The following is a 27,891-nucleotide window of genomic DNA, read 5'->3' as shown; positions in this document are numbered from 1 at the left end:
CATATGCAAGTCTGTCACTAAGTACTGTAAAATTACATTAAAACTACAGGAATTAACTTCTTGCTTGGAATCAAATTGTAATCTCACCCTTCCTAACACTTTCTGAAAATTCCTCCAAATACATAGACTTTTATGAAGAGCAGTAATCAGTACACAAACCAACAAACCAAGCAAAAGCTAGAAACACCTGCATCCACATTTTAAAAAAGAGGAACATTACTGAAAATATTTAGAAATATTAACAGCAGCTTTACTGAAAATAATATACACCAACCTTCTCAAAGGCTGTCTCAGCATCATCTTTATTTGTGTTTGGTCTCCTATTTTTAGTTAGGTATTTTGGGTTTAAACTACAGCAAGTAAGAGTTTCCAGTTGAAAAGATAATGAGAATCAAGAGAAGTACTACTGGCTAAAGAGATAGATATTACTGAATTAGGTTTTTTCTTTTTTTTTTTTCTTTTTTAAAAAAAGCTTTACTAGCATGAAATCATGTGATATTGTAAAAAATTTCCCTCAGGGCTTAAAGGTCTGTACCTTCTTCAGACAGCGAAACCTCCATTTCGCAAACCCATTTACGTGATTTCTATGGAAAGACTTAAAAACCCAAACCAACACCTATCAGAGAACAAACAAACAACTTAGTTACCAACCAAACAAAATGCTGTGAGTGAACTACTTTTCGTGATACATACTTTTTGATATTTATACAAACCTTGCCATCTGCTATGATCTCTGACAAAATAACTGACTTCCGTTCTCAATCTAAGGTTTCACTATGACGGTAAATGTCTTATATCTAACATTAAAAGTTACTTCAATCCCATTGCAAGATTGTATAGGTTTGTCTGGTCATTAAAATCTGTTACAAAGTAGTATCAGACTATTCAGTACTATGAATAAAGGACTTTTTTTGATAGTTACAGGTGCAAAACTTAAATGTAAGCCTGTATAGGCTTTTAACCATACTTAATTCCAAACTTCATCATGACCGTAACGCTATAAAAACTAAGCGGATATAGAAAAACTGTAAGGATTCCAAGGAATATGTCTCCAAATAAACTGCTTAGAAAAATAGAGCATTGGGGTATTAAAACAGAAAAAAAATATTCAAAGCTAGTTTTGGATTGTAAAACATATAATTAGAAGACAAAGGTAAGAACTAGATGCAAGACCTATGCCATTACTTTCACTGTATAATGCCAACAAGAAAAGAAGCCTACATGGTGGTTGAGGAAAAAGTGTTGCTCCTGTAATGTCTGACTTAAGACCTTTCAGAGGGCATTTTGCATTCAAAGCAGTCTTCATAGTTGGCAGTTATTTTTAATGACAGAATTAGTTTTTTTAAATAAACATACATCATGTATACCAGACTTAGCACATTCTCAGGTATTACACACCTATCACATAATGAATGATAATTACCTATTAGAATAAATACAGTCTATTTTGTCTTTGCTAACTCATACAACTCAAGGGTCCAGCAAAGACAAGCAAAGTTTTACCATAATGTTAGAAAAGGGAACATCTAATTCTGAAAACAGATTATGATGTATGACACCTCAGTGGAAGAGCTTGGTAAAAGTGGTTTTATTTCATTGTCTCCTACCTGATAAATTCTAAATGGGATGTATCGAAATCCACTGTCTTCTGGGGGATACTCCATGAGTTTTCGATTTATTGCCCAAAACTGCTCAAATTTATCTGTAAAGGTAAAATTGGATTTTGTTAATATTAATAACATATATTCTTTTTCAGCTAAAAGGGATAAATGAGACACAACTGGAACAACATGCAAACTTTTCTTACAGAAGTTTGACCTGTACAAATTTTCCCCACAGTTCTCTTCCCTATTTAGCCTGAAGCCAAACGTAAGTCAACTGCATTCTCCTATGAAAATAGTGGTGTGGCGACTTACTAAACTGAAAGAGGAAGCAACTTGAATTCATATCGTATCTCCCACTCTTAGAGAAATACTGGGCCACAAATTAAGGATTTCATTACCTCAATTAACAGTCCCTGTTTCTCCACACTCTGCTGCTACTGGTCCACACTGTCTTACAGTTTGTTAAAAATATCTAATTGTTCTTAACTATAGATGAACAATAGGTGTAAAGTACAGAGAAACTAAAGCAGTTGAGAAACTTCTTGAGGGGTTTACATTTGGATTAGTAAATCTTAAAATAATCTACAACAATGTATGATATAATCAAAAAATATACTGCCAGTTTCATGACACAACCTGAAAATAACAGTTTACATTTGAAACACATTTTTGTTAATATCATCCAAGTAACTAGGTTTAGCAAAGTAGCCTGAGGCAGCACACCATTTCATCCTGTTCAGACATTACAAGACCTGAATAGTTTATTGCACTTGAAGTGTACTAAGGACAGCATAGGTCTAGAGCAGTAAAACCTTTTATACATGCAAATAAATTATTCAAATCAAGCAAACAACCAATATAAAAGGTGACAGAAAGGAACATGAAGAGCTAAGATGAATAAAGCTGCCACTAGCCTTACTGGAGAAGGCAGCTTTAGACAGGGAAGAGCAAGGGATAAATTTCCTTCCAGGTCCTAACTCTCCAAAACACTAAACACAGTGGACACTTTTTCAGATGGAACACAGAGTCTCCGATTTTCTCTCCTTGGCGCAACGTTCAGCTGAGTCCCAAGAAGCCTGGCGATACAACCGTTACAGAATTCAGCCCCCCTGAAGCAAGGTAAAATTCAGGAATCTAGTCACTGAACAAAGGTTATTCCTGCTTCCAAAACTGCTGATAACAATTAAAGCAATTGCAAAAAATTAAGAAAGTCTGAGATTTGCTTCACTCCAGCATACAGCACAGATGCCTGTCAGTGCACTAAAGGACATAGGTAATAGACATTGCAGGGTTTATAGCATGTTGTTTTTCCTGATTGAATGTGACACAAGGCAGGAATTTCCAAGAAACTGTAAAACTCCTGCCAGGTATCCTGTAGGAGCATTTCCTGATACTTATCTCAGAAAGTACTTCCACACCCTTGTTTCCTGATTAGCAGCAAGTGCCTCTTGACAAGCATTTACCTGAGCTGCAGTCAGCACCACCTCGAAGGCACCTGCCCCAGCTGAGGAGCTAGCTGTCTGGATGCAGGGTGCTACCCCATAGCAGGGCACGGCCCCATAGCTCACCGGCTGGGAAGGTCAGCAGGTGGCAGTAACAGTGATGACCCTGGAGCTGACTGTACCCAAGCAAGCCTGCATTTGGGAACCCCAGCCTGCAGAGCCAGAGGTTTACTCTCACAATGTCTGACACACAGAACGACTGCATCCTCCTCATGAACTCAGTCAGTGGGAAGGTGAAGATTTAGCATACTTCCCTCATTCTTGGAGACAGCGTTGAGAATGGCTTACAGCTTTCACTACAGATTGTGTGGACAGGCATCCTACAGTAGGCATTAATTGATTTATACTTCAATTACCATTTGTGATTATAAACTCTGTTGATAAAACTATGGTGATACACAAAACAAAACAATCAAGACCTACTTAAGCTAGTGAGCTTCAGTAGACTCTTAAATAAGGAATCTACATATTTGGAGACATCCTACCTGAACAAAAATAAAACAATTATTAATTTCTTTTACTTGTTTAATGCTCATATTACAGTAACTAGGAAAGCTGGGTAAACAGCTTACTGTCTTCAAAATTCAGAGATGAGCAACACATCTTATGGATCAGAAGAACAAGAAAACAGGCTGAGAGAGTTGGGGCTCTTCAGCCTGGAGAAGAGAAGGCTCCGGGGAGACCTTCTAGCAGCCTTCCAGTACCTGAAGGGGGCCTACAGGAAAGCTGGAGAAAGACTCTTTACAAGGGCATGTAGTGATAGGACAAGGGGTAATGGTTTTGAACTGAAAGAGGGTAGATTCAGATTAGATATTAGGAAGAAATTCTTTACTATGAGAGTAGTGAGACACTGGCACAGGTTGCCCAGTGAAGCTGTGGATGCCCCCTCGCTGGCAGTGTTTAAGGCCAGGTTGGATGGGGCTTTGAGTAACCTGGTCTAGTGGGAAGGTGTCCCTGCCTGTGGCAGGGGGGTTGGAACTAGATGATCTTTAAGGACCCTTCCAACCCAAACCATTCTATGACTCTTTTCTAGGAAATTCTGAACAAGTAACAGACTTACGGTAGGAGCTTAAGTATATTATCCCTTGTGGCATACATGGCAAACAAGTGAATCTTTGAAGGACAAAAAAAGTTAAACAGTAGTAATGTATAGCTAACTCACTTCTGTTCTTCATTCCAGCTTCCTCACCTCCCAGAAATCATGCAGGTAATCTTATTCAAGGCAGGTAAATTTACAAATTTATACTTCTCAGATTATTCCCTGAACACTCAGACAATGCTCAAGACAATCTATTGTTTTATCAAGATGTTTAAATTTTTAATAGCTTCTGTAGTTTCTAAATATAACAGCAATAAATCTGCAACAGCTGAATGACAAACATTGCATTTTGTAATCATGTTCTGTCAATCCACCCCATATCCCGGTGAATTAAAAACTTTCTAGTAAATTAGCTAGACATAATGGAGTCAGACATCTTAAGACACATCTCCACTGTGTGTGCAGCACTGTCTGAAGACATCTAAGCTAATTCATCCTCAATCTTATATTGGTGTCCTCCAAACATCTTTTCATGGATACAATATTTTTACTACAGGAAACTGAGTTGGGTGTAAGAAAATGAACACAAATTTTTAAAGCAAGCAGCAGGAAAAGGCTATCCAGTTTGCATACTGGTATATATGACCTGGCAAGAGCTTTTATTATCATCAGGAGCATTGGCTGAATGCCAGAATCCTAAAGCTCCAAAATACAGAATCCCAAAATAACTGCTTTCGCAGAACCCTGAAGACTCAAAGCTTAAAACAAACAAACAAAAAACGCAACACTGCCCAACACCCTCCCCCCCAATCCCCTTGAAAATGTAAGTGAAAGAATTCATCATTCTCCCATTTTTGGCTGTCAGTACCTCCTATTTATGCAAAACCGACTTAAGAAAGCTATCAATGCTACAATGAGCTATAAGAATAATTAGTGCTTTGGCTAGACAGACCTTAAAGACAGAAGGTGCTGGCCAGAAGTCTGACAATCAAAACAAAACTGAGTGTTCATCAAGCCAGTAAACAAGGAAGAGTTCTCTACCTATCAGCAAAAGCACTTTACACACTCTTCTCCCTCCCTCCTGAAAAGCTTATGCAGTCTACATGATATCTAAACTGCTGTAACAGTCAAATCTGATTACTTTTGTTTTCCACAACCTGTTTTTAAGAAAGTGCTTGACCGATGTGTTAAAAGTTTCTGTATTAGCAAAAACCAGTACTTGCAAAAGGCAGATGTTCATATCTAAATAACAATATTTAAATTAATGGCAATAAGATTCAAACAGAATCAAGATTAGTGACAGTATAAAAGTTTCAGATACTACTAAGCATATTTCTTAAACAAGAGAGGATGGTTGTTATATAACTTTGCCTAAAGTGAAATATAAAAAAAACTTTTCTCCCTGTATTTTACGTCAAAGATCAGAAAGTTAATAACCAAATAATGGAGGAGAGATCCAGTTGAAAAAAATCTATCAGCTAAGTCACTTTTATTTATAAATATTCATTCATTAGAAATGCAGTCACTGCATGCCCAAACACCAGATAGACATTATTAGCCCTCAGTACAATAGAGATGCACAGAATCTAAAGACAGCTATATATTTACATATCTAGAAACAGTAAGAGTTGGCAAAATTACAAGAACATCATGTCATCCAGAATACACAAATTAAGCAAGCAACAAATTAAACCTCAAACATAAATTAACAAATAGAGCGTTCCACATTATGCATTTAATGTTCAGAAATCTATCACTGAAATAGTTCATGCTTTTAAAGCATCCTTTAAAACAGTTTACAAAAAGACTGTTACAGGCAAACACTTCGAGAATTGTAACTTCCTCCATTAAGCAAGACCAGAGACCCTTTAGCAATCACTGAAGTTAATCCAAATTTATAACTGTTAAAAAGTTTTTAGTAACTCCAGTCGTAGCTGCTTGTTAACAGACAGTAACTGCTGAACCTTCTAATATTACGCAGTTTTAACTAAGGAGTAGTCCAGGCTGAAATTTTCAAGGCTGGGCCTCTTTCTCAGGTTGAGACCTGGGGGCAATGATCTTCAGATAACCAGAAAAATCAGTTTCATTCGTGCTAGTGTCTTACAGTCATTCTCTGAAACTCGAAGCACTGTCACGCTTCAAACAACTTGAAATTTCACGTGGATCTTGACATTAAATGCGTCTCTTCCACCCACCTTGACTCTACGAAAATGGTAACCAGGATGGATCACCAAGATGGCAAAGGGCACTGCTCGAGTGCTTTCAATCAACATATGCATTTCAATGCAGCATAGCTTTAAAGCAGCACACACAAATATGGCCAATTATCACAGAATGAGAAATTATATCTACAAGTAACTTGCAACAAGACACAGTGGTCACAGTGTATGGCCAGTTAAAATGGAGTTCCCACTGCAGAACAGTGGGCATAAGAACTAAGACGACCCACCCTAATCTTTAAACTTATCAACAGAAATATCTTAATAATAAGTATTTTGTTTCTGTATTTGACACTGATGCAACTGCTATCAGAATACTGACTCCAGAACTGGATATATTTCAAGAAGACTGCAGAGAGGGTTTAAATAACAGAAAGAATTAATGCAAAAACAAGGGAAAGATTGTTCAAATTCAAAAAGGAAATGGTAATTCATTACTTCATGCTTTTATTTTCCAGTATCTTTTTAGAAAGTAAAAAAGTGAACAAACAGGCATAGCCCTCAGGGTAGCATATACGCACGATTTTTTGTCTGGACTATTCATGGTTTCTTCTTAAAGCCACCTAGTTGTATAAATTAAAAAAAAATGCTTGGAATTGAATTGTATCTCTAGCTCTATGCAAGCAATACCAATCTGCAGCTTGCATAAAGATGTGTCCAATCCTTGAGTTTAAAAAACACAAAACTTTTGTCTATTCTCAGTGGTTCACCACTGTCTAATAACAATATGAACCACAGAAATGATGCACAGCTAGGAGTACTTGGGCAGAACCAACCATAGCACTGACTAAGAGACCAAAGACTCTTCAACTCACATATCAGAACCATAGAAAAACTTTGGATCAGAAGTGCCTTTGGAGGGCAAGCTTTAGAACGAAAGCTCCTGCCCAAAAAAAAGAGCTGTCTACACAGAGTTAAATCAGTTTGCTCAAGGCCATGCCCAGTCAAGTTTTGACCACCTCCACAGGTTTCCACTCAACCACTTTCACTCTCCTAATATCCCATCAGCTGTTTCTACTGCAACTTGTAACTTTTTTTTTTGTAATTGCCCAATTCCACCACCAACGGAGGCATGTTTGAGAGGAGTCTGACTCCATCTGCTCTACAAGCCTTCCTTTTAGGTAACAGAAAGGAGCTATTAGATCCATCTTCAGCCTCCTTGACTTCAGGCTAAACAACGCAGTTCCCCCACTCTCTTCTAATATAGCATATGCTCCAGCCCCTTAATCATCCTAGCAGCAGTCTGCTGGATTCTTCTGTTTGCTCACATTTCTTTTGTCCTGAGGTCCCAAAGAGGACACAGCATTCCCCACGCAGCTTTACAAGCGCTGAGCCGAGGGGAAGAGTTACTCACCATCGGGCTCTATTCTGAGGGACACAAGGGCTAAAGCAGCTCCCTGGTTAATCTTCATTTCTGCAACACCACACGCCAGACTTTTCTTTCAGCTTCTTGTTCACCACTACCCACTTCCACAAAGCTGCTTCCCAGTCAGTCCCTAGCCTGCCCCGATGTCTTGGGCTTTTCCTGTCCCTAGTGCACCACTTTGCACTTGCATCTGTGAGCTCCAAGAGGCTCCTGCTTGCCTACTGCTCCAGCTTGTCACGGTCCCTCTGAATGGCAGATCTGCCCTCCAGTCTATCAACCGCTCCCACCAACTTTTTCCTTTAGTCATAAATAAACCCACTAAGGGTTTAATCAAACACATACATATAATCAAATAAACTGTACTGTACAGAGAGCTACAGCTGCAAGTCAAGGATACAAAGTGTATTTTCTTAACATTAAAGAAAGTATATTTTCTACTGACTCATGCTCTAACAAGCACTAAGACTGTCTAAGACTCTACATGCATACATAGTTTTACTGACTGGCGAGCAATTTTAACCAATTTTATAAAAAGTTAATTTTCACAGAATCACAGAATCAACTAGGTTGGAAGAGACCTCTGGGATCATAGAGTCCAACGTTTGACCTAACACCACTGTGTCAACTAGACTATGGCACTAAGCGCCACGTCTAGTCTTTTCTTAAAGACCTCCAGGGATGGTGACTCCACCACCTCCCTGGGTAGCCCATTCCAATGTCTAATGACCCTTTCTGTGAAGAAATTTTTCCTAATGTCTAACCTGAACCTCCCCTGGTACAGCTTGAGGCTATGTCCTCTAGTCTTGTTGCTAGCTGCCTGGGAGAAGAGGCCGACCACCGCCCTGCTACAACCTCCTTTCAGGTAGTTGTAGAGAGCTATAAGGTCTCCCCTCAGCCTCTTCTCTAGGCTAAACAATCCCAGCTCCCTCAGCCGCTCCTCATAGGACATACCCTCTAGACCCTTCACCAGCTTTGTTGCCCTCCTCTGGACTCACTCCAACACCTCAACATCTTTCTTGAAGTGCGGGGCCCAGAACTGGACACAGTACTCCAGGTGTGGCCTCACCAGTGCCAAGTACAGGGGGACAATTAATTCCCTAGTCCTGCTGGCCACACTATTCCTAATTGAAGCCAGGATGTTGTTGGCCTTCTTGGCCACCTGGGCACACTGCTGGCTCAGCCGGCTGTCCACCAATATCCCTAGGTCCTTTTCCACTGGGCCACTTTCCAACCACTCTTCCCCCAGCCTGTAGCGCTGTATGGGGTTGTTGTGGCCTAAGTGTAGGACCCAGCACTTGGCCTTGTTGAACTTCATGCCATTGGTCTCAGCCCAAAGCAGGAATTTTCTCCGTTTTGTGTGGTATGCCTCAAGCATGAAGCAGCTTTGTTAATGAAAGACAAAAATTTTAAACACTTCAAAACTAACTGTACTGTGCTATTGAGAAACAGTATTCACAGCTGGTTACTCTCATTTCTCAGCTATTTAAAAACCTGTCTCTATAGGACTTTAGCCATCTAAACTCACCATTCTTATTCTTGTACAATAAAAACTCAGATGATTATGATTATCAAGGGCTTCAGGAAGAGTCCGATACATATTTGACTCTCGCTGACTACTACAGTTCAGTGCCAGTCTTTTTGAGAACACAGTTTAAAATACTGGTATGGCATCATTAAAACATAAGATTTTTTTTTCTTTTCTATTTTACACATTACCACCATCCACAGTTAAATTATTCTTGCTATTAAACGCTTAGGTTACTTGGGTATTTTGACAGATCATGGTATACAATATGAATCCACAACTGAAGAGGGCACACAAGTTTATTAGTCTTCTCAGACTATCTTCAGGCAAGAGTAATTATCGGATATGAAGAGATAGGACCTTAGAACTGTTTTGACTTAATGTAAGTGACAGAAGCTAGCAATAAAAATATGTGGAAATATTCTTCACGTCATAGATAGCAAAGTAACAACATTCAACGTGAATGTGCATATCTGAAGTAATCATAATTTTGCCTTGTAATTAGACAACAGTCATTACCTGAAATATCTCCACTGCATGATGTGCCTGTTAATCTTACATATCCTCCAAATTCGCATTCAGCTGGCATGTTACCATATAATACCACAGGAAAGCAGTAGAGATTGTAAAATAAAGAACAAATAGGCTTTACTTGGCCTGTCCATGCTAAATAAGACATGGAATTACCGCAAAAGTAAATGTCATGCTAACTAGCTCAAGTACCAATAATAGTCAAGCACAGTGGTATGGGCCTCAGGGTTGGCTACCTAGGACTGTCACTCCCTTTTTAGTACTATTATAGCGCAAATGAATTAAATCAATTCAACTCAGCTTGCCTATATGCACTATAACAAATTTCCAACAGCGGTGTTTACAACCAGAGAACAATTAGGAGAAACTTTCTTTTGTATAGATAGCTGTAAATTCTAGTTTAAAAAAATATTAACTCATAAGCCATACTATAAATACAGATGCAACCCAAGTACAAAGGGGGATTCCTCCCCTAATACTGTACAGTTAGGTTTCAGATCAGTGTATTTAACACATTTACTTTTATGCTGTAATTTATCCATTAGTTTTTATAGCAAAATAGTGTTCTGAAGATAAAGAAATAAAAGCATATTGCTTAAGTTTTGCTGGTTAACAGGACATTTTGAAAACCGTATGACAAAGCAGCATTTCACTCATCAGATTATCTGCCAGATCCCAAAAGGCCTTCCCCCCATTTTCTTTCAATATCCACAAGGGAGCCATACCTTACCAACATTCTTTTCACTTACTAAATGTACTCACAAAACAGAAGTTTCACTTTAAGTACAGTGTTTCCTTAACGCTACCCCCCTTCATTTCTAGGTCATCATTTTATGTGGAAAAGGTTCAGGGGAAGAAAATCATCAAGATGGACTACTTTCTTTCCTTTATTCTTATACAAAAATGCATACATACTACCAAATTTAAGCTTTCTATGTAGCCTAAAAGCAGGTGATCTCAGTAGGTACTGTCACTTAAGCTAAAAAGAAAGCTCTGATGACTATTAAGCAAAAATCTATAATCCATTTTTGAAACGTATAACCCACAGGTTGTACAGGAACAGAGCAGCAGGGCTTGTTACAGATTTCCTTGAGTAAGTCAAAGGGAAAACGACTCCTGACAATTTTACCCATCCTCCAGTTCTCTGCCCAAGTCTAGATAGCCTGGATACTTTAATACCTTCTTTGCCTCTGATTATGCTCTGTTTATATACATGAAAATAGAGGAGCATATCTCCATATAACTACCTAACTGACTTTGCTTTCCCTGTACGATGCTTTTTTCTACAATACAGCTTTTCTTAAAAGTTAAGGAACCTTTATATTAATGCATCTGTCAAAAATTCAGGAGTTTACTATCAGAAGGTAATTTAGAACCATTTCAAACTGCAAAGCAAAAAACCTTCAACAACTAAAGAAAGTTCATTTTAAAAACGAAGTCCGTTTTTTTAGAGATAGTTTATTTCAAACTTTAGTTAGACCTTACACATCTTTCAGGAAATGACATATTTTGAATGGAAAGAAGGAAAGCAAAAGGCAGCAAAAAAATAAAGGTTCTGCATCACTTACACCTAATTAAAATAGATTTAGAGAAACACAGTCAAAGATTCTCTCAATCTGAATCCAAGTCTACCAAATATCTGAAAAAACTACAGAAGAGGGGAGCAGTAAAGGTATAGAACCAGTTTGTCTGTGATTCGGGCTGAAGATGAAAGGCACACCTGCCTCAGCAGGAAGTCTGGAAGATGGCTATATTTCATCTCGGACTGAGGTAAAGAACTGCATTGCTCCCACCAGTTTTCTACAAAGAGGAGAAACATACATATCAAACATGAGTGGGCCGTGTGTACACAACACAAAAGAGATGCTGATCATGTACGACACTATTCCTTTTTGGCAGTTCAAACGTTTCTAAACAGGAATGTGATAACCCAAAAAACCCACGACTTCTGCCCCTCAAAAACCCAGGACTGGTTTAGATATGATTTAGAAAGAAATGCAAGAAAGCATAGGCCTAATTCTGTCAGTAAGACAAGAAAGGGATCACATGTGTTAAAAGATAAAATACTGCATATTCTGCATGTTTGCAGGATTTTTCTCCTTTAATAAGAGCACTTCAATATGGCCAGGACTTTTGGTAAGCCCTACAGTATGAATGAGCATTACATTCTTTTTCCATAACATTTTCAGTAAAATAATGACTTCATATTTTATAATATATAAAGAAGCCTTAAAAAATGGCCATGAGTTTTTACTGTTTATTTCCCCCACTCATGTATCAGAAATACCAAGTCTAGTCTTCACCGGTTATAAAGGACGCCTGTGAAAATTCCAGGGTATGGTTGCTTATGTCTCTCCACAACTGATGAAAAGCAGCTGTGTTGAATCTAAAAACCCTCCTTTATCAGAACCATTATATGCTGAAGCTATAGATATTAATTCTTTGAACCATGCAAAAAAATATAGCTCTCCCCCTAAAAACAGTTGAGATTTCATTTGTTTGATCCTGAGTCATCACTAGGCCCACAGAGTCTTAATGTTTCAAAGCTGAAAGCCTTTATTTTTCCACACAAAAGGCAAGAAGAAAAAAAACACCCACTGGAAAATCCTCTTTATCCATAATAAAAATGGCCATAACACTATTAAAGCAAGAACAGTAGTAACATTTTCCACCAATTCTGACGAAAGAATTTTAACAACTCTTACAAAGGAACAGAGGTCATAGCTATAGAGCCTGCCTTTATCACTTCCCTACCACAGTCAGACATCCATGACACTGGTCAAAATTAGGGCAACACAGATGTACCCGTCCCAAATAAGTGTTCTAGCTAAGAAATACCTGGTTTATGAACAAAAATTGGCTAAGTCTGAAGAACAAGTAAAACCACAGCACAAGCAATAGACAAAAAAGTATGTTTACCTTCCTGATCTGGTAGCAGATTAACACAAAACCAGAAATGGTGGGAGGAGGGATGTAAAGGTTGTTATGAATACCTACCAGCTGTTACCAGCACAAGATTTTGCCACAACTTCACTATTACGCCTCTTCCCCGAAAACTGAAAAGTTTCTCATGCTACCTGTTCAAGTACTTCCTTCTCAGCAGAAACATTTATACCAAATTACACTTGCAATTGGTAGTCACATTTCTCCAAACAATCAAATTTGGATTTTTTTCCCCAAAAACATAAGTTTAATACATATCCTGTAAGTATTGCTACCACTTGTTAAACAAATGATGCTTCCTATATTTAAGAACTGAAGATAAATTTTTGAAGTTTCACAGAAAAAAAAAAAAGACAAGACTGCAGATGTATCATTACTTACAAGGCAGTTATCACAAATGCTACTTTCTTTTCTTTTTTGTGGTCATTCATTCTGTTTCACAAAGAGGTTTAAAATTATTACATCTCAAATGAAAGCCTATAAAAACATACTGAAAGATACAACATGCTTAAAAAGAGTTTTCTTGGTTTCACAAGCTTTTCTTGTTTCTCTTTTATGAAGAGCTGAGAAATTAAAATTAGCATTTGAAAGTATTCAAAAGATTGTTTAATCTTCTCATTTAGGTGTCAGATTCCACAGGTGCGATTTGTCAGTAAGTGCACTGAAACTTTCTTGAAATCAACCTTGCTAGGCAACCTCTGTTCTTAACATTATAAAGCAAAACAGTAAAATTCTGGTTTCCCTACAACTGAAGATACTCTTACACAAACAACCAACTAAAAGATAGTGCCTAAGATGAGCACAGAAAGAACACACCGCATATCTGTTCTCTTACCTTACATATTGAGGGTATCAAGGTTCTATAACTTCTGGTTAACTCACACCATTTCATTGTGTAGTCAACTCTCCTGCCATTATTATACTCATAACTCATGTTAAAGGTCTTTTAGTTTTAATTTTAAAAAGTGTTAATAAAAAGAGCACATGAAGTGCACTGCTGGGAACACATGAGCACTGGGACTAGGTGACAGGATTTCTTTTTGCAATAAAGCTAGTAATTCTTGGAACAGAAAACAAAATTATGCTGGCACAGCATTTTGCTTCTCTGAAACTAGACTGCTTGCAAGACAAGCAGTATTACAGCAGAATACTTTTTTTTCACAGAATTATTAAAATTGCAGTTTAAATTGACTTGTAACAATGTCAGCTCTAGGGAAACATCTGGTTTTATACCAATTCTGGCTTCCAGCAGACCAGAACTCTTTATTTACTGCTAATCCACAAAAGTGAATATATTAGCAGTTTGCTGGCTAATATCTATACAAAAAGAATCTCTCAAGAAGTACTTCCAATTGATCCAGATAAAGTGCAATTTCTTACCTGATAAATTTTGCAGGTATGTACTGCATCCCTCAAGAACTTACCACTCAAATGGCAAATTAAGATAATACCTCAATTTCTAACTCTCCCCCAATTAAATAAAAAGTAGAAACCAGAGTTTCTAATAAGCACTCAACCTTTGAAATTATTATAGGAATACCTTTAATATGAAAGGCAGTACCACGAAACAATAAAAAAAATTAGGAAACCCATGCACTCATTAAATAAACATATTAAACCCACACTAATCTGGAACCTCACCGTCTAAAGCAAACACATGCCTCAAGCCTTCTTGCATTCAAAGCTTCTCCCGTTTAATTTAATTTTCCTTATAAACATATAGGAAGATGTTAATTCTAAGCGTTTTTGTATCTCGACACAGAACAAACACCTTCGTGCTTACAGCTTCCGTAAAATAAATTTACCAGTAATAATATAACGACAGCTTCAGGAGATGAGGAAAATGCATCGAAAGTGGCGTTACCACCCACTCCAGATAGCAGTTTCTGAAATACTTACAAAGCTTTTCAACTTACAGGCCTCTAAGAACCATGATAAGAGGCAACACTAAAAACAAAAGAAGTCATATTTTGCACTGCAATATAGATTCATGCCATCTGTGCAAGTAAAAACACCAATTATTTTAGAACATCCTGTTCTGAATTATTTTGCTGACTTTTTCAAGTCAATACTTTTCTATGCAGAAATCTTTGTGAAAGCCACGGTAATATCAGCAACGAAAAAAATAAATTTGGCAGAGGGAAAAGTAAAATGATTGATTTACTGGGAAACTTTTTTTAAAGTTTACCTGTATTGTTTATCAGTGACAATCCTTAAGCATAAACTAGAGGAGACAACTTTTTTACTTTACAGTCCAAGACAGTGATACTGAACAACACAACCCAGGTGTCTCCCAAATAAAGACCATCAGTTGCACAAAAGTACATTAGATAATATTTATCTATTTATTTTGTTTTGTTGCTAGTTTTGGTTTGTTAAAACAGAGTTATGACCCAATTTAGTTCCTTGCATAACTCAAGCCACATTTGGATTATCACATAAATGGTGACTTTTTTTAAAAAACAGATCTTTTCTGTGACATTAGACTAAAATTGTGCAGAACAATGACATTTCATATCCTGTATCATGACTAAAATTTTAAGAAATTATTTATTAGCATGCTAGACCTCACTATAATTAATACTTCATGCATTGTATTTACCATTCTGCAATCCCATCCACAGCTGCTTATGATCCTTTTTTTGCATCTCATTGATGACTTGACTTTTGTGCTTTAAAGCATCTGCTTCTTTTATACAAGCCATAAAATGAGCTTCAATCACATCCTTAGAATGGCAGTGTAGAAGATCCTTTTCTGGAAAATTCTACAAAGAGAAAAGACAGATCAAGAGAAATAAATGATTCACACACCTCAGAAGACGAAGAATAAATGATAATTTTAATCAGGTTTATATTTATACAAAAGAAGCACACTGGAATCTTCTACTTACAGAAGAAGGTAACAACCATTCTCTCACTCTGCTGACAAGAAAGGTTTTACAGTGAAAAAACAGAAATTACTCTAAATCACCCAACTTCAACTGGATAAATACATTTAAATACATCAGTGGATGTATTTAGGCCCTTATATCCAAAATTCAGGAAATGAAGAGTTTTAATATGTTTTCAAGCAGACATTCAATTCAAATGAGCAGGAGAAAAGGGGAGAAGGAAGTGACAAGCACTCAATTCATATTGACTCTCAATGGCAGTTTAGCAGTCATTTCTACACAGGCCTTTGAAAAAAATCTTTCTTTCAAGTATCATCATCCACATATATGAACTACAGCATATATGCCACTTACAAACATTTTTCCTTAGAGATACTGGAAATACTTGTCAGCTCCACCTTTACCTAATACATGTGCCTATTGCTACCCCATGTGACTTGATTCTATACCCCTTTTATTTGGTTAGTGGGCACACAGCCTTCAGCGTTGCGGATGCACAGTTGCCACTCCTCAGGTATCTTTTGTCCCCTCAGTGAACGACAACTACCTTTCCTAATTAATTTATTAAGGAATTACTGTAGTAAGTCTCAGGTACAAAAAAGATCTCTTTGGAAGGTAACTAATCAGAAGTTCAGCAATGTATAGGTATAAAGTTAGGGTTGTTCTTCCTCCAATTTTTCTTTTATCAACACTTAGTATTCACCTGCCATTTTACAATAATACAAGCATTCAGTATCACAAATTCATTGTCTTTAGTTTTCAAAGGTTTAAAAAGCCAGCATGTTTTATCCCCTCCTTATTAATCTTTTCACAGTTGCTTATGACCATGCTGAACAGTGCAAACCCCAGAGCCAAACCAGAGTGGCATCAGGAGTATCCCCCTTCATAACAAGAGCTTGCCATGTATTTTTACACTTTTGTTCTCATCTGTTACTCCACAATAGGACCTTTCCTCTTAACCCATTACAAATCAGCTGTTTAAAAAAGCTTTTGTGAGGGACTGCAAAACCATTTTGGAAATACAAGTACATACATACAGGATATTTTTCAAAGGTTTTTACAACATAGTTAACATGTCACAGTAGGAGCAATATAATGCTGGAAAAATGCACACCTTCCCTCCTCCACATAAACCCAGGAAAAAAATAGTGAAGACTGCTTCAAACTATAGGAACTCAAAACATCCAACAACTGCTAACAGTTGGCAATATGAAAGGGAGCTGGGGATTGCCTTACCTGAAGGAAATTCTGAGGACATGAATGATAGTTCCCTCCTCATTAGGTTCTTGAAAAGAGTTGGAAATTAAATAATGGAATTTCATATCACGATTCCTCCTTATGACAATGAAACCAGACTCTAGAAACTGTGGATCAAAAGGATGACTATCTTCCAAAAATGGGAGTATAAAGGAAAGAGAAGACTACTACTATCTTTTCCACCAAAGCATATATGGTTTGGTGTTGAACTTGCCAAGGGAGTGCTATTGTTACTTAGGACTGATCTGTGTAGAGCTGACTAGAAACCTAAGGTCAGAAATAAAGCTTGTTCTCTCATATGAGGATGGCCAAGTATAAAGACATCAAAGAGGACAGAACAAAAAGGAAAGTTCTAGGGCAGACCTTACTCCCTTTCTCCCCTACAAAGCTGAGTGTCTCAGCATAATTGGGCCCCAGACGAATGGAACACATTACTGGGATTGTTACTCGCCAGCAGACATCTGTATAGGCCCGTAAAATACTTTCAGAAGTTTAACTTACTTGCTCAAATAAAAAAGTGAAGTCTGGTAACCAATCCAGAAGAAAAGAACAGTCAGAAATAGCATACTTCAAAAAAGTTCTTTAAATGCAAGAATTCAAAGTGAGACACTGGCATCCCTCAAAACAAGACAAAACAGTGGAATGTGCCTAATGCCAAGTAATATAGGAACCTAGAAACTGACTTTCACAGTTAAAAGCTGAAGTTTTAGCTAAATTTATGAAAATGGTTTGTTACAACAACTGCTGTGTTACACATATGTCAAAATACATTGAACAGCAGGGCCTTTTTTGGACATTCCTGTCTTTCTATAGGTAGACATCTCACTGCTGACTTTCCTCCAATGAATTTCAAATTACAGGGAATGTCACTCCCTGGGGATGTGTTCCAGAGAACATACAGTGTGGTCTGCAGTATAGCAAGGAGATACCTAAAACTGGTCAAAGCTAGCTAAGCTAGTGGAAAGAATCTAGCCACAGTAGTAAAGGTGTGGCATGATTCATTTTCCTAGCTTGTAAAGGATAACACTGTGAAACACTGGAAGACACTCCTACAGTCTCAACACTGTTGCCTCTTTTCTTTAGAAGAAAAATACTGACACATTTCTATGGAGTACTGTGAATAGAAGCTGAAAAACCTAAACATGAAAGTGATAACTTAGTAAACAACACTGCTGCATCTACAAGAGGCATATGAAACAGTTTCACCTACATGAGATTACCAACAGAAAATATGGCATCCCCACTGATTTATACACTAGGGCACAGAATAATAAGTTTTATATTTGAATATAGAACATGTATGCTTCTAGTTTTATTTTTTTTTTTTTTTTCATTCTACTTGCCTACTTTCTACTTAAGGAAATGGTCATCAAATGTAAATAACTTTATTCAGTTCCCTAAAGAGACAACTGTAAACAAGCTGGTATCCACCCCTGGCTATACAACTATGAGATTTACAGAAAGTTTTAACAGACCTCATAAGCAGCTTTAATTAACGTACTCTTATTGGTGATGTCTTACTCCCTCCATGTTCTGTGTCTTTGAAAGAAGTTAAGGGTTGACTCTGATAGTAGTACTGGTTTTGTTTTACATACCAGCAGACACTTGCAGCATAAACTTGGTCATAAAGAAGTAGGTATCATCTGCACAGACAGGAGCACTAAATGACCTCTCACATAAAACTGTTCCAAAACTATCACAGGTAATTTCAACCGTCTGGTTTCGTAACTCCATTCCACCCATATTTATCTATCAGTTCTAGTTCACAAAACATTTATTTATACTGTGACAGTCTAGTTGCATTAGGCTACATTTACACAAAATTACACCAATAATAGAGCATTAAAACCATAAGGAACATCTAGAGTGGCAGAGGGAGCATCCATATATTTGTGTTTAGTTACCATCAGTGGTCTTTTTTCAAAAAGATTAATTTTAAAAAACCCTCATTTATACTTCTGGCTTCCACAATGTCTCCTAGAAGTTCTACAATTTATCCATATGCTACATGGAAACGTACTTCATTTTCACTCCACCTGACCCGATTTTGAGCTGAAAAGCGCTAGACAACAGCTGTTGTTATGCAAAAACAGATGCAGTCTCTCCTCTACATCAGGTCATGGGTGGAAAGGCAGGCACCAGCAGATAACTGCTTCAGTAGAGGGGAAAATGTTAGCCTTTCCCCTGGCACAACCAAATTTCCCCTCCTGCTACCACTTCCAGAGTAGTTCGCCACCTCCTATCTCCTGCCCAAAATCTGGAGAGTTGGTTACCATGCTGAGAACATGAATAGCGCTAAGCATGCCACAAAGTAGCATGAGATGAGATTAACCGATGGGATAAGAGTTTCCCTCCTCTCCATAAAGCCATACCTGGGTAACAAAAGCAACTTCCCAGACTACAGCTTCTTATGATTGAGACCTTAGGACTCTGTCCAAGCTCGTCCTTCTATGACTATTTAAGGTAACTGTATTTCAACTTTACTAGAGATACAAATTCATGTTATTTTATTGCATACCAGAAGTACAAATGAATAAACTGTTTCTTCACTGCAAAGAATAAGTGTTTGTTATTTGGTCTGCATATAACACACAGGAGGACAATTACAAGTTTCTGTCAACTTTCAAACTTCTGCTGAACTGAAATAACCTTTTTTCATGTTTTTAACTTTAAACAGAGAAAACTGATGTAGAGAAAAAAAAGTTAAAACCCACTTTTTAAAGATGTTCAAGATCTCTTATTGACTGCATGCTTTGGTAAAAGAAAGGAGAAAGCCATGACAGCACAAGTTAAACCCCAGAAAAATCTAATACTGTTCAATTAAGCCAAATAAAAATTGTGGCTCTTTGACAAATAACTACATAGAAATGACAAAAATAATCCAGGCAGGAATCCCACACCTAAATATTCAGCTGTAAGAAACTGTAACACATGAAAATGTCTTCAATATTTTGACATACTTTGATATATTTCAGTTATGTTTTTACTTTAAGGATTAAGAGGGGTTTATTTAAATAAACTTTCAGATTACATCAAAAACAGAAAGGGAGATTAAGCAGGTGCTTAATCCAACATGTTATATTTTACAAACTAAATTATGTCAGCTTTTAAAATAATACTGCCTTAGCCGTGAATTATTTCTGCTGATCTTTAATGTATACCTGTGAGACAAACTTAAACTAGCTGATCTTCTGGCAAGCAGCAATATAAGGACATTAAAGTCAGTTTACATTACTACATGAAATTGAGAAGCACTGGGGTGCTGCAACTTATTTCTCAAAACGTCTCTACTTTGGGATGGCAACATCCACACACTACCACTGTTAATCTCCCAGAGCTCTCAGAATGTGTAACAATTAAATCATGATTTATGAAACTAGACACCCTACAGTTTCTTCAAAACACTCTGGAAGTTTCTATGTCCCAGCTCTGACATATACCAGACAGAACTGTAGCAATTACAATGGTTTCAAAAACATCCCCATCTTCAGATTCATTCAGTCAGTCATTTTAAAAGTTTCAACATGTGGAAATACATATCATAAGAATGTATGATTTCAGTGCACATTTCCAAAAATAATCAGGCTACTTCTATTAGCAAGACCTTTTCTAAAACACCTTCAAGAGAAGAATTGTTCGAATGAAAACATTCAACACAACTGCTTCCCAATATGCTTTTCATTTCACCTCAAATCTCACACACTAATGTCAAGTCTATTAACCCAGTATTTTCCTTTGGATCAGTTTTCCTATTGCATTGTTTCTTTTGCAATGGAGAAATTAAAGTTTCAAAGTTAAATACCCTGATTTCTAGTTGTGATTTTGACTTCAAAACATAACTGGGATTACCCTCTCAATTCATTTCAGAGTACGAAAGAATCCTATACCAAAGCTAACTCTGCACAAGTACTCTTCTGAGCAAAGATCAGTAGTGCTATGAAGTCATACCTAATGGTTTTACAAAGTGTAATCAAACTAATGTCTCTCCTGTGACCAAGCTGTCACAAGACCAAACTCATTTCACTCAGTTCTCTAAAGGGGACCCACATAAAGTACAACAGCATTCCCTGACTTGAAGGATTTCTACAGTATCTCATATCCATGCTCATGTGCCCAAAAGGATGAGCACTTCTCAATCTTCCCAACCTTCAGCCAACTCAAGCTGACTGAATTAAAAACATTATAGAAAATTCTTCCCTTATAGCCACTCAATTGCACTGACATAGTCTCATAACTTATCTTGTAAAACGATTTTGGATTTTCAGATTATAATAGAACCATTTTCAAAGGAAGATTATGTGAAAGCACACACAATCTCATGGAAAACAGCTGTAGGTTTACAGAAAACTTTAGATGATTCCCAAAAAATTAACATTCTCCCCTTCCAGTCATACCATTCACTTATTTATAACGTAATGATGAAACCTTTTCCTAGCTTCTAAATTTCATATAATCCCACACTCACTTGTTCTTAACTGAGGGTGTATTTCAATTTTACCTTGAAATGCACTGTGATGCTCCAAGGAAGGGCTGTATTTGATGCATGAAGATCAAACAGCAAACCAATTGGGTAATGCCTAAAAATAAAGAGATATTACATGAACATAAGAGCTGTGCATTTAATTTTACATATAACAGTTAACATACCTGTATTTACATGAAAAAAAATTAGCTGTTTGACTCACACAATTAACATTCATTACTGCTTATTCAGAAAAGTTATATAGGCAGGTATAAATGACTGACAGTTTCTGGCAGGATCAAGTCTGGAATTTACATGTTCAGTATCTAAACCAGTCGTCTCCAAACTGTGTCCACAAAACACTGCTAGTTTTGCAACAGCATTAAGTGGCCTACAGCTGCTCTGTGGAATCCTTCAAAACAGTATGTTCAGTAAAGAATCTTAATAACTGTAGGAATAGCTGGTCTGACAGAAAAGTATACACGCTTTCAGATATTTAAACGCCATGAGTTTATAACACATTGACCCTTAACATCTCTTCCCTCTCCCAACTGCCTGATGTCATTGTGGAGAATAAATAGTAAAGTTAAAAAGTGACATATCTGTAAAAGGGCTGAAAGGATAGATCAAGATGAACTCTATATCTTTACTATCAAATTAAGAAGAACGGAAGGGGAGAAAAAAACCTGAAGTTTTGTATTTCAGTGGTATTCTGAATTAAAGGAGTTACACAAAGAAGCTGCTTCCTCCAAATACTCACTTCTGTCTTACAGCTTTGTCTCCTCTAAATTCATTAGAGGATACAGCCTCCAACAATATAAGGAATACATATCACATAGACAAAACTTCCACAGGCACTCTAAAAAGGTCTTTCTGCAATTTTCTCACAAGCAGACACTAGCAAGATTTTGATAAAATTCTTTTTTTGCATCCAGCACCCCAAGCTCTGTTCTCTTATCTTTCAAAAATCTTAACTAAAAAGAGCCTTACTAGCTTTTCATCCTACAAAGAGATAAGCACACAGATAACTGTAAACTCATTAGTTCCACTGAATTAAATGGGACTGATCAGAGGACAAAGAGCCAAGCACGTACATAAGTTTTGAAAGTCCTGAGAGCAGTACTGAGCTCACTGCTCTAAAAGCACCTGTGCCAAGCCAATTTCCTGACCTGCTAAACTCTCCCGCAGCAGTGCTCTAGCACCCTCTACGGGTGAGCTAACCCCAAAGCTAAGACAAAGCCATTTCACAACAGCAAAAAAACAACAAAACTCACAAAACAGTACTGCAATTCTTCAACTTACCTACTGCATTTGTAACTTCTTAAAAGGAAGAAGATCAAGAAAGTATCTAGAACTGTGTTTCCCTGACAAAGGCAATAAAGTATACAGATAATGCATATCCAGCTTTATCTTGATTCACTGCTAATGCTGAAGTTTTTACCACTAACTTTATTACTGCCAATCATATCTTGAATACTTCAACAGGGATTCAGCAAGAGTTCCATGAAAAAGTAGTTTTCCAGGTGAGCTAATTAACAAAAAACAAATTTCCTTTGATAATTAAATGAACACGAACAATGACTTTCCATTACTTTCAATTTATACAACAAAACAGATAGCTACAAAAAAAAAAAAGCATCAGTTCTTGGCCTACCTCTATATTTTCTACCCAGTGCAGATTACAAAATAAAGTTCATGTATTCAAGCTTTCTTCAGCGAAATCCTTGTGCTTTGCACAGTTGATATATGGTTTTTATTTTGCAGGAGGCCAGCCCTAAATTCATTTTGTTCCACAGCAGAACACACGAGATTGGTGAAGACAGTATATCATGAGAGAAATCGTTTTCTATTCAGAAGTGCAGCCTTCCACTAAGAGTAAAGTTCCCAACAGGAGCAAAGCAATCCTGAGATATAAGACATGACCTGCTTCAAATTCCATTTCTCACATGCTAGCATTTAATCTGAAGCTAATAGAAGCCTTAAGTAATGCCTGTACATAATGCCGTGTTTCACTTACTTTTAAGATATAGCTACAAGCATTTTTTAAGAGTCTGGAAACAATAGCACTCCATATAACAATACTAAAGCTATTCTTTATATTTCCTTCATAATAAAGACTGGTTTCTTAACCAGGATAGAGAATTAAGGGAGGCACAAAGAGAGAAGCTGAGAAGAAAATAGGACTTGTCAATCTGTATATGGAATAAAAACCCCCCAACATTCCCTCACTCCACTCTTAAGCATGTATCCACCTTGTGCTATAAGCCAGTATTCCCTCATTAAATATCTTGCTTCCAGTGGTACTGCTGCAATGCTGTTTCTGAACTTCTATTTGAAACACAGGCATTGCAATTAAAGAAATAGGTAATTGCTCTCTAGCACCTACAGTAACCAGGAAAATTAAAAAACAAAAAAAACCCAAACAACAAGAGAGCCTTTAAAGATTTGCCCCCCCCAAAAGAACAGAGAAAACAAGCAGAACAACAGCTAAGGGAAACATCCAGCCCAGAAATGTATCATTTTGAAAAAATATTATTCAATTGTTGAAATCAAACTGGTCTTAACTAGAGAGGAAGCCAAGGACAGCCAGACTGTGCAGAACTTTCTCAAAGGAAATAATGAGAAAAATATCAAAGAGAAAATGTCTAAGAGACCACAAATCCTTTTTTACAAGTTACTAAAATAATGATGGGTTCTGGAAAGTCTTCAATCTATAAAAGTGTAACAGCACCTTGACTTCCAGCCATTGTAAATTTATTACTGCTTTTATTATACAGAAGGTGGATTCAGAGTGCAAGAGAAGTCCTGGAAAACACCACATGAAGTACTTAAAATCCTTTTGAAAGTGACAGATGGACAGGAAGGAAAATTAATTACTACTTTTCTAACAACTTCCTTCTGAACCCAGGACAGAAAGTGACACCATGAGTTGGTAGGTTGTTTTCAGACCAGAATAATTGACTGCAATAATTCAGTAAGACTTGTCACATGAACTGTTAAATCCAGGACAAAAAAATCCTGTACTCCAGAACTGTTTGGGGTACTAAGCGCATCAAGTGGCCAAAATCTGGTGTTTAGGTATTTCTATGAACAAATGTCTCATTGAGGGAAATTTTGGCTGCATCGGAAAATAGTTTCAGCTTTTCCTTTAGTATTCAGTAAGAAATAAATTTTTTTTAGAGGTCTTAAGCAAACTCTAGCATTTTCAAACAATACGTCACCTATGCCTGATCAAACAAGCTTTTTTTGGCTTATACTGATTCCTGATTAGGAAGGGTCAAGCATCCATCCAGTTCATACCAGAGAGACACCTTGCAACTACCAGGGCTAGAGCACAATCCACAGAAAAGGGACAGAAACTCTGCTGAAGGCCATGTGCAAGTGCTCAAATAGGATGGTAACAAGCTATAGGGTGTCACCCCCTACTATCTGCTGAAGAAACCACGCCTTGCACATCAGAGGCCTTCACTCAGGCAGAGCTGAGAAAGAATGCAGCTCTCCAGGTCTCAAGCTACCAGGAGAGCTTGGGACCTCTCCTGAGGGCTGGGGAAAGCAGCAGCAGTGTCCTTGCCTAGAAGACGTGTATGTTAGTGGAGGAGCTATGTCACCAAGTTAAGGAGCTGCAAGATGTCAGTGGGCTGCACAACATCAGGGAAGATAAAGAGTTTGCTGGCATCTTCACTGAGACCTGGCAGAGATGAGAGCCTGAACTCCCAGCTGCACAGAAAGAAAGCCTGCAGTCATTCAAGTGCTGAATGGAGACTCACAAGATGGAGAAGACTGGAGTCTTGCAACCTCTGGCATGAGAAGGCAGGTTCCCTCCGTCTGCAGTTACTGCCCCAATGGTGGACAAGGGGCTGAAAGCTCCGAGGAAGCATCAGAGCAGCCTGAACGGCACATTCACACCAAGAGGAAGCAGTCATAGCGGTAGGAGACTCCCTCCTACAGGGGATAGAGCCTTCCCCCATCTGCCAGTCTCGCTTGTGGAGGTTTGCTGCTTGTTAAGAAGTTGCAGACAGACTGGCAAGGTTTGTCCTGTGCTTGGATTATCAGCCCTTGCTGTTCAACTACATGTGCACAAATTGTAAGGGCCATGAGGGAACCCTTGAGTGTATCAAGAGTGACTATACAGCTCCAGGGGCAAGGTGGCATCTCCACAATTTCGCCATTGAAGGAGAAAGGCTCAGAGAGGCATAAATGCTGCTCAATAACTGCAGGTCAATAACTGGTTGTGCAGCTGCTATGATAACAAGGACTTGGCTTTTACAGCCACAGGACACTCTTTGGGGATAAAGGACTGCTAGAGTGAGATGGAATTCACCTAAATGGGGCAAAAGTATCTTTGCCTTCAGGTTGGCCAGCCTGGTGAGAAGAGCTTTAGACCATAAACAGAGGTGTTAATAACAACCCACAGACAAGTAGAAATTAAAGGACACGGGTGGAAAGCAAGTGGTGAAAGGTGACAGCTACAAGGGAGATCTCAAAATGATAAAAGAGGGTAGAAGACAGTCTACCACATGCATATGTACACAAATGTACACAGCTTGGGAAACAAGCAGGAGAAACTAGAGCACCACATGCAGTGGCATAACTGTGACAGTGCTGGGCTACCTGAGATAGGGTGAGACAGCTTGCACAACTGGAATGCTGTTGTGGATGGATGGATGCAAGCCGCTCAGGAAAGACAGACAAGGGAGATGAGGGAAGAGCATTGTCTTCCGTGTGAGGGAGCAGCTTAGATGTATGAAACTTAATGGGACAGACAACAGGTTGGTTGAGATTTTGTGGTTCAGGGTCAGAGGAGAGACTAGCAAGAGCAATATCACTGAGTTTGTTACAGATCATGCAATCCAGGTGAGGAAATAGATGAAGTCTTCTTTAAACAACTTGAAGTTTCTGCATCACAGACCCTCGTTCTTATTAATGTCTGACATCTGCTGAAAAAGCAACCTGGCGGGACACAGGTAGTCAAGATTTCTTGATACAGGCATTGGACAGACCAGAACTCATCTGCAGCTGAAGCTGTTACTCACTAACAAGATAAAATAGTTCTGGATGTGATCATCAGTCACAGCTTTGGCTGTAGTGACCATGAAATGGCAGAGTTCAAGGTCCTGGAGAGACTGATAAAGGACAGCAAGCAGAATACAGACCTCTGATTTCACTCGCCACTTCCTCCTGGTATCCCTGCACAGTTCAGGCTCATCCACCTCAGATACATCATCAGACAGAGCTTTCAGTTCCTCACCTGCAGCCAGAGCACTGAACCTATCCTGTAGTTACAGAAATTCAGGTGGAGTAGAAGTCTTCCTCCTGTTGCCAAAGTCACAAGCTTCCAGTCCTTCCATATCTTAGAAGACTATTTTCCAATCCAACAATCACAGACTGTGCCTGCATCTCCTTCAATGTAGTTGTAAGTTTAGGCTCCTGTGACTGAAGGGTCTCTGAGAAAATTTGATTAATTTCCTTTTGTAGTCTCTGATGCTGCACAGTCTGATGACCTTTTCCTGCAGCTCCTTAACTTGGTGACACAGACCCTCCCCCAGCACACACCTCTTGCAGGCAAGGAGACCATCTTCCCCTGCCCCAACAACCTCAGTGGGAGGCCCCAGGCACTCTCCAGATATGGAGAGCCGCATCCTCCTTCAGGAGCTTGGTCTGAGTGCTGCAGACCATCAAGTTGAAACTATGTTTCAGACTTCCTCCAAAATCTCACTGGAAAACAGAAGAGCTGCAGCTGAAAGGAGATGAACTACATCCCAATCAGGTATGAAACCGCACAAGACTAAGAAATATGACCTCACAGTGCAAAGAAAGTAATTAGAATAAGCAATATTACTAGCAAGTTCTATTTCATTCTGAATGCAGAAGTTATACTTAAAAGGATTACGCATGAATGCTTGCTATTCTTTCTCTACAAACTACTAGCTCAATCTAATTCTCAGTTCTGGTATTTGGGTCTTCCCTGGAACAAGCTTCAGCCTATTTAGGGGATTACCATTCTCTTAAAATAATGCTTTGCAGATAGCATTTTCCTTAGAAAAGCAATTCCTCTGAAATCAGTGGAGCTGTTCCTGGCAAAATATGCTTAGATTTCCTGAAAGATCAGAACCTTAATTATCACATCATAATTACACTATTCATTTTCATTTCAATGTTTAATCAGTTTACTAACTCTTCACTTAATTTTAGAACTATAATTTATATTTTTACTCTATACCTATATTCTATAATTTAATTTTTTTTTAAATTCTAGTTTAAACATGATGGTATTTGAAAACTTACAGAAAATACAGATCTATTTTTGGTTGAAGTAAAAAACAGTGAAAACTTACAAAGTTTCCTCCCATTATCTACCTAAAATTATGAACACACTGGGACAAACTTGGTGCCTTGCTGTTTATTTAGGCAGTATCCATCATGACTATGGTCACTATGGCACTCCAAGAAATCAATTATTGTTAAATTCCAGATAATTTCAATAGATGTCTAAAGCTGGTTTTACCAGACAGTTTTGAAAAAATGAAAAAAAGCTAGTTTTCATGCTTTTCC

General features: G+C 37.9%; 1 protein-coding gene across 7 annotated transcripts in view; it reads right to left on the bottom strand.

Annotated features, from left to right (window-relative positions):
• Nucleotides 1-27,891, bottom strand: part of ATG5 (autophagy related 5) — an 83,803-nt gene that overhangs the window by 45,728 nt on the left and 10,184 nt on the right. For all 7 annotated transcript variants that reach the window (XM_068402013.1, XM_068402005.1, XM_068402053.1 and 4 more), the window contains 3 exons: nt 21,376-21,454; nt 15,332-15,494; nt 1,608-1,702 (listed from right to left, as the gene is read on the bottom strand). In XM_068402013.1, coding sequence (XP_068258114.1) covers nt 1,608-1,702; nt 15,332-15,494; nt 21,376-21,454 — 337 coding nt within the window. The remainder of the gene's footprint in view (nt 1-1,607; nt 1,703-15,331; nt 15,495-21,375; nt 21,455-27,891) is intronic.

This window comes from Nyctibius grandis, chromosome 1 (genome assembly GCF_013368605.1).
Source record: "Nyctibius grandis isolate bNycGra1 chromosome 1, bNycGra1.pri, whole genome shotgun sequence".
NCBI lineage: Eukaryota > Metazoa > Chordata > Aves > Nyctibiiformes > Nyctibiidae > Nyctibius > Nyctibius grandis.
This window is presented reverse-complemented; position numbering and strand designations above follow the sequence as displayed.